The sequence below is a fragment of the Lemur catta genome, chromosome 12, assembly GCF_020740605.2.
Source record: "Lemur catta isolate mLemCat1 chromosome 12, mLemCat1.pri, whole genome shotgun sequence".
NCBI lineage: Eukaryota > Metazoa > Chordata > Mammalia > Primates > Lemuridae > Lemur > Lemur catta.
In genome coordinates, this window is record NC_059139.1 from 52,539,056 (window position 1) to 52,552,480 (window position 13,425).

The window sequence follows — 13,425 nt, forward strand, 5'->3', positions numbered from 1 at the left end:
TAGCTATGTTTCAATAAAACCTTATTTATAAAAACAGTCAGCCAGCCTATGGGCTGAAGTTTGCCAACCCTTTATGTAGATTATATATTACGAGAAGTAGCATTAACTCAGATAAGGAAAGAATAATTTCATATTTTTGTAACATAAAAAGTATTTGTGGCATTTTTCAAGATCTTTATCAATTCTCATAAAAACTTAAGTAGCACATAAATCTTACCTGATTAGGTATCCTCAGTGGGGGCCTTGGACCTCCAGGGTACCGAGGTGACATAAAAGGCTATTAAGTGAAACAAACAAATAAACAAAACAGAACAAAAAAGCACAATGTAAAATACAGGTGTGAAAATAAATACCTTAAAAAATTTAGAATTATATAAAACATAAATCAATTTACTTTGCTATGTGGCTGCTTTCAGTAGAATAAATGCTTTTAAGAAAATTTCCATCCTGTTTTTTATTTTGTAGAACATCTGGAACATTTTCCAAATAAAATGTAAAAACATTAAAGATGACTAAAGTAACCATGGCAAATTTTTTTAAAAATAGGAATTATTATTTAGATAATGATATCTAACTGGCAAAAAAAATAAGATTAAGAAACAGGCAACTGAATCTTAAGAAGGACTTCAGGAGAGGGCTTACTGGCTACATTATTATACAAAATATGTTCTTAATATATACTTTTGACTGAATTGTCAGGTCTGGTTATCAATTTCCTTTAATAATTTTAAACTTGCCAATTTTCACCTTTTCTTTTATAGCTTTGTTTAAAATGGTGAAGAAATTTCTTTTCCAAGGGTTATTTGTGGTCAAAAAAAGCTTTGGCTTTCCCTCATTGTGGCTTTGTTATAATTCAAAATTGACTAAGCCAGACATGGTGCCTGTAGTCCAGGTACTCAGGAGGCTGAGGCAGGACTGCTTGAACCTGAACCCAGGAGGAGCCCAGGAGTTGAAAGCTATAATGTGCCATGGCTGTGCCTGTGAATAGACACTGCATTCCAGCCTGGGAGGCAGAGAAAGACTTTGTTTCAAAACAAAAAAAGAAAAGTGACTAAATTTATTTTATTTATTTGTAGAGACACGGTCTCATTCTGTCACCAAGGCTGGAGTGCAGTACTGTCATCACAGCTCATTGCGGCCTTGAACTTCTGGGCTTAAACCATCCTCCTGCCTCAACCTCCCAAGTAGCAAGGACCATGGGTGTGCACCAATACACACAATTAATTTTTTTTTAATTTTTTTGTAGAGACAGGGTCTCACTATGTCGTCCAGGCTGGTCTATCACTCCTGGCTTCAAGCCTTATTCCTGCTTCGGGCTCCCAAAGTGCTGGGATTACAGGAGTGAGCCACTGTGCCCCACCTGACTAAAACTTAAAGTTTCTTTGTGCATTTTGACCTTAGCAGATTATGAACTGTATATTTTTTAACAAAAGAAAAAAACAGTCTCATATTAAAAGTCAAGTTAATTTATGTTGTTAGATGAGTCAAAGTCTCCTAAAATGTGTTGCATCTCTCAGTCCAGAAATATTCCAGAAAAATATCCTAAAAGTATCATTATAGTGATTTCCCAATGTTGAGTAGAAGGAGAATATTTTTGAGAATATTTTTGATCAGATTTAGGTACCACATTTTTAGAATTTTATTGTTACTTAAAATTCTATTTTTCTAGAAATAGAAAATTATAATTTTATTTAATTACATCTTAATACCTAATTACTTAAATGTAAGATTATTCCTTACATGTAATATAAGCAAATCGTCAAATCTAAAGGGTTGAATATTGTTAACATATGAAAATGGATTAATATAAATTAAGAATAAATTTAACTTATAGTAAGTAGACAAAGGCTTGGGCAAGTCAAATTTATAGCACTTTACAGAATTAAATCCTACATTTACAATATATTATCTATAAACATTTTTAGAATTAGGCCTGCAGTTCATGGCCATACATGTTTTCCAGAGGCTGTTTTAAAAACAGCCTATGAAAAATAAAATTTGAATTAATTTATGCTGTCTAGATTTTTTTCTATAGTATCTTTTGGATATAGTATCTTTTTGGAGGGTCTGATAAACCAACAAGAGGAACTTCACAATTAAGCAAGCAATTTGGCATTTTGCTTACCATGTTTTATATATAAATGTGCTTCCAAGAGTTCATTTTATATGGACAGAAACAGTGGGTTATTCAGATCCTATTATTACCTTCAGCTGATAAAACTTAAGAAGGTTTTCCAATTTTAACAAAGTTGATTTTAAAAATGTTTAGTTTTCACATACTTGATCAAAGTTGTCTCTTTTTTATCATTCTGAAACTCTACTCCAAATTGGATTAATAAGTTAACTATATACTGCTGACTAGAAACTTTAATATTCATATTCCCTCTGTTATTTTCCCTTTCCTTTCTAAATTACCTAATATCACTTAAAGAAACTGTCTTTTAAATTCTAGACTCATTTTTAAAATTCAATAATTAAATATTATGTCATTGGTTTTGTAATAGTTGCCTTTCTTTTACAGAGTGATGTTTTATAAAACTTACAATTCAAAGTATATCAATTTAATTTTTGACATATGGAGAAATAAAAATAGGTTACTAATAATTCCTATCTATAATAAAATCACTTGGAAATGCACTACAAGGTAGAAATTATGTGAAAAATATTACTAAATATCAAATGTTGAGATAAATACTTAGACATGCTTTATTCGAAATCCAGCATTTGAGATTTGCATGTTCATCTGAATGTAAAAAGATGTTATGGTGTAAATTTAATGGAATATTTGAAAAGAAAATTTTTTTCTCTAATGGATGGCATTTGAATGAATATACTGTAATGGGGTTGTCTATACCTTCCTCCCTGACGGTGAGGCCCTATCAAGGGACTGCTGTAAAGGAGGGTCAGTGCATGTGTTTGCTGGGAACCTGCAGGTTCCTACAAAATAAGATTGAAAGAGACACAGATTCTGTTTTTAGTCAATTTATTTGCTCTTATATGTCCTCCTCCAGGAAGTTCAAATTTATGTGGTTTTTTGGCCAAAAATATTGAAAACTATTTATAAATTATCTATACAACTCAAAGTATAAAATGATAAAAAATCTAGTTAATTTAGATAAGAATCTACTACTTTTACATAAAATATAAAGATTGCTATGGTTAAAGAATTTTTAATATAAAATTAGTGCTGTTAAAACATAAGCTCTTATTATTCAGATTGATCCTTACCTTAAATTATCTAGATAACTACCTAAGTCCTCAACTGCCTAGAGAATTAGTTTGGACAGACATAGCAACAGAACCCGAAAGAGTTTGCATACTAGCAACTGAGAATATTCTGTACTAATATCTGTACTTCACTACTCCGAAATCAATCTACTTTCAAATACAATTCAAAATATTAAAACAAATTTAAATTCTTTTTTGGCAAAATGCAAATCTAACAGATTACCTACTGATGATATAAATTGTATCTACTGACAGACATGTCAGTACTCCCTTCATTAGCAACCTGGGAAGAATAGGTTCTTCAAAATTTCAGTCTTGGCTATTAAAGTGTACTTACTCTTTGTATCTGGAACTATGTTCTTTTATTTTTATTTTTTTAATAGTTTGGGCATCAAATATTTGCCCGAAGGTATCATGCTGGCAAATCAGTATTTTAAGTGGAAAAAGCCTTCCCCCTGCAAGAGTTGTTTACAATGTGTGTGGAAATAACATTTGACTGGGAATCAAGGACCTGGATTTTAGCTTTTGTACCACCATTAATTAGCAGAGGGTACCCTGAGATAATAGCCTTTCAGGACTTTAGTTTCCTCCACCTTAAAATGAGGGAGTTGAACCACATGATTTCTAAAGTCCCTTGTAAAATAAGGGACCCATGATTCTGTGTCAACTGTTTTCAGTATTACCCTTAAATATAAAGATTTGCGTATTGTAGATACGCTGCAAACATTTGGAGTGTGTGCGGGTGAGGTGGGGAGTGGGCATAAAGGCACATGCTCCTAAGGCACAAACCATCTTTATTAAGGAGCTGGAGAAAATTATTACCATGCTTTGCAGAGAACAAAGAAAACCTAGTTTAAGAAGAAATACTCCAATAAACAAAGGTGCTCTTTGTTGTGTCAGATTAAAGGTCAATCAGGAGAATAAAAAAGCTGCATTTATCAATTATTAATAAAAGGTATGGTAGAAATTTGTTCATTCAACAGATATTTTTTAAACACCCACAAAAGCACTGTTTTGGGTGGTTGGACAGATCAGTGAACAAAGCAGATGAAGCCTACTGCCCTCTGCTTAGGATTTTTCAAGGTTCATAGTCTTATAATTAATAGAAGAAATAATTTTCTGCAAAAATTGTTTTCTACATCAGTCCACTAATCTGGAACAAATAGAATGTTCTCTTCACCAAATGGCAAGTATCAATGAAAACCCAAAGAAAATAATATTTCAATCTGGTGTCCTCCTTCAAGACATATTACATCATCCCTACTTGATAGAACATGTAGTGCTATGAATGACTGAAAATTAGGGCTATGCTTTAAAAAAAAAAAAGTTTCCAAATTAGACAAAACTCATAAAGTGAAGGGCCTTATCTTGCAATATAAGATAAATTGGGTAGCACAGTTAGTGCTCTGTCTTATGGAATCTACATTTGTAGGTATAAATTCTCATTTCTACATGTTTCAGTTATTTGCCTGTGCTATAGATAGAATGTTTGTGTCCACACGGAATTTGTATGTTGAAACCTAATCCTCAATGTGATGGTATTTGGAGGTGGGGCCTTTGGGAGGTAATTAAGTCATGAGGGTGGAGCCTTTTTGAATGGGATTAATGCCTTTACAAAAAGAGGCACAAGAGAAATGATCTTTCTCTCTCTGCCATGTAAGCATACTGGCCTTCTGCAAACCAGAAAGAGGGCCCTCACCAGGAACCAAATTGGCCGGCACTTTGATCTTGGACTTCCTGGCCTGCAGAACTCTGAGGTATAAATTTCTGTTGATTAATCCTTTCAGTCTATGGTATTTTTATTTTAGCAGCCTGAACTAAGACAGCCTAGAATGAATGGGATAACCCAAGTGAAAGGAATAAAAATATACACAAAGTCAAAAAATCAATAAATATTTGGTGACAAAATGAAAGAAAAAAACTACTCTAATAGAAATACAAACCAAGTATCTAGCTCATTCCCTAGTCTTTTAGGGGAAAAATTATTTGACTTAGAATTATAGTTTCTTTCTGAATGAATGCCATTAAACTTTAAAAGATTATTATTTTCTGTGATATCAAGTTTTATTCATGGAATTTTAAACTTCTGTCTTCCTAGAAGAGATTTTCCTCTAATCCTTGCCCTTTCTGCTATTGGAAAGTAGTAGTTTCCTTCTTCTTGATTGATCTTTCAAAAGTCCTTACTGTTTTATTTCAATTTCCTGAGAATTACAAGGAACCAGCTCTTTCTCTCCCCACTATTGGTAGAAGGTAGATTGCGCATTCCAATTCTTACCTTCTCTGAAGGTCTCAGACCTCTCAATGGAATTATTTTATAAATAATTTGCCAGTACTGAAATTATGGGTGACATAAACCATTTTCAGCCCTGACTTCTTTTAAGATATATATGACAAATCTATATATCTCAAATGATACATTGTTGAAATGTTCATTTTGCTAATATTTTATAACATTGTCAATAGTTTCTTAAAAAATATAAATATGATTCACCAACATTAGAATATTCTCTTTTCCTTGAGATTACTCTGTACTCTCTGTTCTCTGCCAAGCAAATTTCTATTAATTCCCCAAGGGCCAGGTTAAATGTCACTTCCTCTTTAAAGAATTTCTATAGGCTCCTTTCCCTCTACTTCATTAGCACTTTGTTTATACCATTTATCACTGAGGATTTAGTACATTGGAGTATAATGTACACTTTGATATGAAGGAACCCCACTTTGGAGGAAAGAACACAAAATAATATTAGAGAAAGTAATTACCTTAATGTCAAGGTAATTAATCCATAAAATAAAGCTGGCATTTCTTAGAATACCTAAAATTTATGTAGCATCATATAAATCACCTTACATCTCATTTTAAATGTTTCATTTTGGCTTTAAAAATTCTTTAAGTCTTAGTCTTGAAGTATAAATTGATAATAAAGAAAATTTAAAATCATTAAAAAGTAAAAAAAGTCCTTTAAAATGTCAATCACTAAGCATTTTCTACATTCTATATTTTATTTTATGAGCACAATTTAGAACAAATCAAAGATAAAGAGAATAATACACTAACTTCTTTAGAATGGAAAAATTAACATTTAGGACAATTTACACTTCAAAAAGCTTAGAAGTTGAGGTATATTCTAAAACACAATTATACAGTAGTTATCTAATTTAAAGTAAATCAAAATGTTTTGAGGACAAAATTATTATGTGAAATTAGCTTCTAAATCTGGAAACTTAGAAGTTTTAAAACTTTTTAATGATTGAAAGAAATATGTAATTATCAAGTTTAAGAAAATATGAACTTGACAATTTAGCAAGTAATCATTCACATAACAAATGACTTCTTCACAAAATTACTCGAAGTTTTACAAGTTTTGTATTATACATTTATAATAAAATGATATGCGATTTTATTTAAATATGCCTTTTAGACACATGTTAAAGCAAGAAGTTTAATTTTTAGAGTTTACTACATCAATTTCCTTATTTTATGTAAAAGAAAACCAAAGACCAACTTTCTTAACTGCCATTTTAGTTTTCTTACCTCTGTAACACCCTGCTATAGGGATACCTTCAGAGTAATGGCAGGTACACACACATGTACACACTTTGTTCTTATGACTAACTGACCAGAAATAAATTGTCTGACTTGGCACTTCCTTTCAGGACCCCAGCAACTGTGCAACCACTTATTCAATATAGAATTCTTTTCCTTAGCTACCACTCAAATATAAAAAGCTGAGAAGGCAGTGATATTTCAGGGAAGCAAGTTAATTTGCATATAAAGCACTAATTAGCATGTGCTCTTGATTCACCAGACTAAAAAGAAATGTAACAACTGAAATAAAATAAAATTAAAAGGTCTATATCTCTTTTCTTGAACATTTTGGTGGAGTTTTGATAATACATGTAGTCTTTAGTCCATTTATTTGTGTTTTAAGTTAAATGCTGACAGGGAATAGAAGGTGAGTGGAGAACACGGTAAATGGATGTGGCATTGAGTATCATCATTATAACAGAGCTGTTTGTTACAAAGTGATGACTTATAATGTGCTTCACAAAGAAGGGAAGGAAGCAGCTAGCACATTATGTGAGAGAATGTACAGAGCAAGCATTCAGTAAATATTTGGTTGGTTCAGCAGCTGGTTCATGGATCAAGTGATGAACAACCCTGATGGAAGACTCTCAAAACCAGCAAAAGATGTAATAAAGCTTGGTCTTCTTGTATAAAACCTCACCTGACCAATTTATTTGTCTTGTTAAAAATAGTTAGTACCTACTGATGTTGTAAAGAGTAAATTATACTATTGATATAAGCATAACTGGTTGTCTAGTGAGAAAATGCTTATAAAATACGTCTAGAGGGGAAAATCCTAGGATAAATTATATCTTACAGAGGACCTAATAAGAGTAAGTTAAGAACAAAGAGTTGGGAACCCCAAGAAAATACTGAATTATAATTATGATACCCATATAAGTGACATATAAGAGAACTTACTATTTACATGACTAATAAGGCCTTTTATTCTCTCCTATTGCTTTCAGGTTTCTCTCATTATTTTGGGGGTGTCAGGGTTGAAAATAATGATTCTTAGGCAGTTTTACAGAATAGCAGTAGCAATATTCAGTAACCACTATTTGGTATAAAAGGATGTCAGGTTAATTTACGTATGATTTGACAAGAAAAGTATAGTAACTTATTGATCTTTTTCTGAAGCATAAAACAGCCACAAGAACTGCTAACAATTCTATATAGCAGCTCATCTCTCAGTTGTATGTGTCATATAGTGCCATGTTTGTACACAGGATCCTAATCTTTTCAGAACAAAATACATTAAAAGGTAATAATCCTCAGGTTGTTTCAGGAACAACATGTTTTAGCTTACACATTTTCTTTCCATTAAGAACAAGCTCAGCATCTGAGTATTAACATCAAACATTCTGCTTTCTTAATATTATATTGTCTTCAATATATAGCCATCTTTACAATAAAATCTGTAAGAAAATGGGTATTTGCCAAAAAGTAATTTGCTTCACTCAACATTTAGCAAAAACACAGGTACAAAATGAAATACAGCCTGGAAGAATATGGGTTATCTTCATTAACTACTTTAATGACATAAAGATCACCTATCTATCTTACTTGGTCCTATGCAGACATGGCTTTAGACATGGATTCAGTCTTTCCTCTGATACTGAACAGAACAATTCAAGTACTGTTTTAAGCAGATATAGGAAGTAAGATACAATTTTATAACATAAGATTATTCTAGAATCTAAAACATAATTTTAGAAAATTATAACTATGACAGGATAATTATTTATTCATAGTCCTGGAAAGGTAAAAAAAAATATGTTCACTATAAGATTTAACCAAAAGCATAAAGTCTTTTAAAAACTATTACTTTTTATTATATGTTTATAATTTTAGTTAATTCTTTTTACTGTATATGATTTTCTCTATACAGATTCTATTCTGTTTTGCCATTCTATATTTTACTTGCAAGCAAATCTTTTTTTGACTTAAATGTATTAACTTTCTTGAAGTCATGTGCTATCAATAATAAATAACATTGTGAATATTATTTCGAAATATCATTACAGAGCATTATGACTTCCTTATTTCATTTCACATGGTAAGAATAGTCACATAGTTTTGTTTTGATAATTCCATGAAATACTTCATGAGTTTACTGTAGAAAAGTAATGATGCATAAATTATACATCAAATGCATTTTGTCACAGTTACTTTACAATTCATATATCTTAATTTGTTTAGTTTCTTTTCTGTTTTTCATGAACATCTCCATCAGACATCACTGACACCCCAGTGGATAAGACATTCTTGATTAACATTTTAATTCCAACTAGTACTAAACTAATTTAGCTCACAAAATGACATACTTGTGCTGGCATACTCTGCTGATAAACATAAGCATGTAGTTTATCTCCCATACGTCTTAAGATATTCTCTCATCATCAACACTTAATTAAAATAATTCACATAAAATAACTGTCAAGCAATAACAGATCCAGTTTCCTTGATGTTATTTTGGCAAGGCTAACCCAATACAACATAGAGTTACAAGGAAGTTGATTCTTTTGGTATGGATTTATTTTATCATCAAAAGTGGTCACTTACATTATGGGTCTTTTCAAGAAGATGAGACTTTTTCTGAAGCCTTCATTACTATGTAGTCACTGGATAAAGGTATGTGGCAATAGACTTCAGGATTGTGAATAAGGACTATGCCGTCTAGTGGTCTAATAAATTATGAAAGTTTGGATAAAATTCTACAAAAAACTTTTAATAATCTGTTTAAATCTATTTATATTCAGAAATATACACAGACCCACACATTTTTTGGTGTCTGTGAGGCAAGTAGCTGGTATCCTACTGTGCTCCTGTGCTGCCTCCTATTACTGATTAAACTAACAGCAACAAATCAACTCACGTTAAAAGGATAACAGTTTGGGTATAAAAACAAATATTTGAAATTTATAATTTAGGGTAAAGTATCAATCAAAAAAGCAGATAAAACTTAATAAATAATTTTTAAAAACCACCTTAACTTTTCATTAAAGAATGCAAAAGTATTCTTCTCTCTTCCCTTTTCCCTACTTTATATTCATTCTTTGATGTAAACTTGCTCCAGATGAGAGTGAGCGTGAGAGAAGGTACTTCAATTTATTTAAATGTATCATTGCAAAATAACATGGCACTTTGTTCTTACACTTCTGATATCTTGATATGCTAGGGAAGTTTCTACTGATTAAGCAGTAGTCCTTTCAAATTCCCATGCACAGATAACATTTGTTAAAGAAACTGGCCTATGGGATTGGTCTTCTGATATAACTGGCTGAATGTTTTTACTTTTTTAGAAATGAAATAATATTCTCATATTTATTTGGTTACTTACAAATAAACATGAAGTCTATACTTAAAGTTACTCAACTCATATCTAAACTACAAAAGATAGTGTTTCTGAATGAGTACACTGATTTGTGAAAAAAATAAACTATATCAGATAGTGTTTCCCCAGAAAAGATTTTTATATTTTATAAAATTTAGAAATTATTATTGCACCAAAGTCTGTTTTGAAACTAAAGCTTACTCATTTGACTAATGCTAAAAGTATAAATATGAGAATTCAAATTGCACAAATTAAAGTTATTTCTGCATCTGGGGAGTGCAGAAATATACAATTTGAAACACATCTTAAATAAATACATGTACGCATAATTGATAAGAAGAATTCAAATGAAAAAATATTTACTGATGTCAAAGGTATCTGTAATGTCAGAGATCATTTATATAATATAAAAATGACAGAAATCAGGTAGTATTCACATTTGTGGGCATTCTAAGTAATTCTTCTTTACTCTTTCTTGATAAGCATCTTACTATGCATAAAGGTATTTGATTACTCTATTCCCTGGCATTATTTCTTATATTCAAGATGGTACTTGACTGCTTGGAAGAATGGATGATACCTGGCAGCAGCCAATACTCTCTTCCCACTGTTGCCAACTGAGCTGTTTTTACTTTGTCCCTGAGCAGGAATGAGCAGTTTGGAGTAGCCAACAGTTCACCCTCAGCAGCATTTCTCTGACCTCTTAGACTTCTCCCTCAGCTACTGCCTCATTTCTCACTTTCCTTTAGTGCAAAACTCCTTGAAAGAGTTTTGGCCATACTCATTGCCTCCAATTTCTCTCTTCCTAGCTTATCCTAGGTCCACTTTTATGAGGCTTTCATCCCCATCACTGCACTGAACAAGCCCACTAATGACCTCCTTATTGTTAAATCCAGTGGTCAATTGTCAGTCATTGCCTAATTTGACCTATCAGCAGTATCTGACACAGCTAATCCTTCGTCTCCTCCTTGAAATATTTTCTTCATTTGACTTCTAGCGTACCACATTGCCTGGTTTTCTTCCTATCTCATGGGCTCTCCTTCTTACTGGTTCCTCTGCATCTCCCTGATTTCTTAACATTAGAGTGTCCCAGGTTCCATCACTGTACAGCTTTTTGTCTCCATTTATGATCACTATCTTGGTGATGTCATCAGACGCATGGCTTTAAATATAATCCATATGCTAATGACTCTCAAAGTTATATCTCTAGCTCAGGTCTCAACCATAGAAGTTCAGACTCTGACATCTTGTTCCCTACTCAACATCTCTTTTTTTTTTTTTTTTTTTGAGTCAGAGTCTCACTTTGTTGCCCGGGCTAGAGTGAGTGCCGTGGCGTCAGCCTAGCTCACAGCAACCTCAAACTCCTGGGCTTAAGCGATCCTACTGCCTCAGCCTCCCGAGTAGCTGGGACTACAGGCATGTGCCACCATGCCCGGCTAATTTTTTCTATATGTATTTTTAGTTGGCCAGATAATTTCTTTCTATTTTTGGTAGAGACGGGGTCTCGCTCAGGCTGGTCTCGAACTCCTGACCTTGAGCAATCCACCCGCCTCGGCCTCCCAGAGTGCTAGGATTACAGGCGTGAGCCACCGCGCCCGGCCCAACATCTCTTGAATATCCGATACCCATCTCAATCTTGACAAGTTCACAATTAAGTTTCTGATATTCCCTCTCATACCTCCTCCTGAAGTTTTTCATACATCAGTAAATGTCAACTCCATTCTTCCAGGTGAATAGGCCATAAGCTTTGTAGTCACCCTTGACTTGTCTCCTCCTCTCACCAACACATATCCAAATCATTACCAAAATCTTTTGGCTCTAGCTTTAAAATATATAATCCAATCACTTCTCACCACACCTACCACCTTCGTAGGATAAGAACCTCTTGCCCAAATTTTGTAACGACATCCAAACTGGTCTTGTTGTTTCCACACTTTCCTCCTACATACTAATTTCAACATGCAGCCAGAATGACCCTGTTCAAATCCTCCACTCAGAGTAAAACCCAAAGTCCCTACAATAACCTGTAAACGCTTTTTGTTTTCCATGACTTCATATCTAACTATTCTCCCCAGCTGACACTCCATTTTACCTACCTAGACCATCTAACTGTCTCTTGGAAAAACCAGTCATGCTTTGAACTCAGGGCCTTTGCATTTGCTTGTCCCTCAGGCTAGAACACTTTCCCCCTTGATATCACAAGGTTTGTTCCCTCAATTCCTTCAGGTCTTTACTCAAATGACATCTTTGTGATGAGTTCTTCTCTGGTCACACTATCTACAACTTTTGCAATGCTTCCTATTTTCCTTTTCTGTTTCATTTTTCTCCCTACCGCTTATTACTATCAAATATGCCATTTAAAAATAATAATTTATTTTTATTATTTTATTAATATTAATTATTTCCCTTGGTGGATTCTAAGTTCTATAAGGGCAAGGATTTCTATTTATCTTGTTTACTGTAGTGATTCTAGCATGCGAGAGGCAATAAATATTTGTTGCTGAATGCCATTGTCAATTTTAGTGAGTAATTTTCAAATTTTAGTTTGTAAGACTCATCTGTGAAAAATTTACCTGTTGGGTACAATGTATATTATTCAGGTAATGAGTACACTGAAAACCCAGATTCACCACTATACAACACATACACATAACAGAATTCAACTTGTACCCTCTAAATCTACTGAAATAAAAACAAACAAATAAATAAAATAAGTCAGTTACAGGACCAAAAAACCAAAATGAATAAAACAAACAACAGAAACCAAAGGATTTCTAGCCTCACACTCCCAAGCCCCAAGAATTCTAACATACTAGGAGGTGGGTGACTCCCGGGACTGTCAGGTTAATAGTGCACAGAATACACTTACAGAAACATTGGTCCTTATCCTTTTACAGGCTGTGTCTTACCATATTTACATTGAACAGGAGTGGGCCCACCACCTATTTTTGTAAATAAAGTTTTATTGGAACACAGCCATGCTCATTAATTTACACAGTGTCTATGGCTGCTTTTATGCTACAACAGAGTTGAGTGATTGTGACAGAGATCACGTGGCCTACAAAGTCTAAAATATTTATTATCTGGCCCTTTACAGAAAAAGTTGGTTGATCCCTTATATAAAACACGAGACAAATTATTGCTGAACACCACCTAGGAATAAGTTATTTTTTAAGAAGCTTACGGCTTTCTAATGTATACTTAAAACAGATCTATCCCACCCACATGGAGAATTAATAATATATTTAATAACCTGTTCCTTATCTTTAATTCCCCAAAGAATGCTAACCATTTT

At 33.0% G+C, this 13,425-nt stretch overlaps 1 protein-coding gene across 2 annotated transcripts in view; it reads right to left on the bottom strand.

Moving 5' to 3' along the window:
* SSBP2 (single stranded DNA binding protein 2) overlaps window positions 1-13,425 on the bottom strand; it is a 269,811-nt gene that overhangs the window by 54,399 nt on the left and 201,987 nt on the right. For both annotated transcript variants that reach the window (XM_045566334.1, XM_045566335.1), the window contains one exon: window positions 218-277. In XM_045566334.1, the coding sequence (XP_045422290.1) occupies window positions 218-277 (60 nt within the window). The remainder of the gene's footprint in view (window positions 1-217; window positions 278-13,425) is intronic.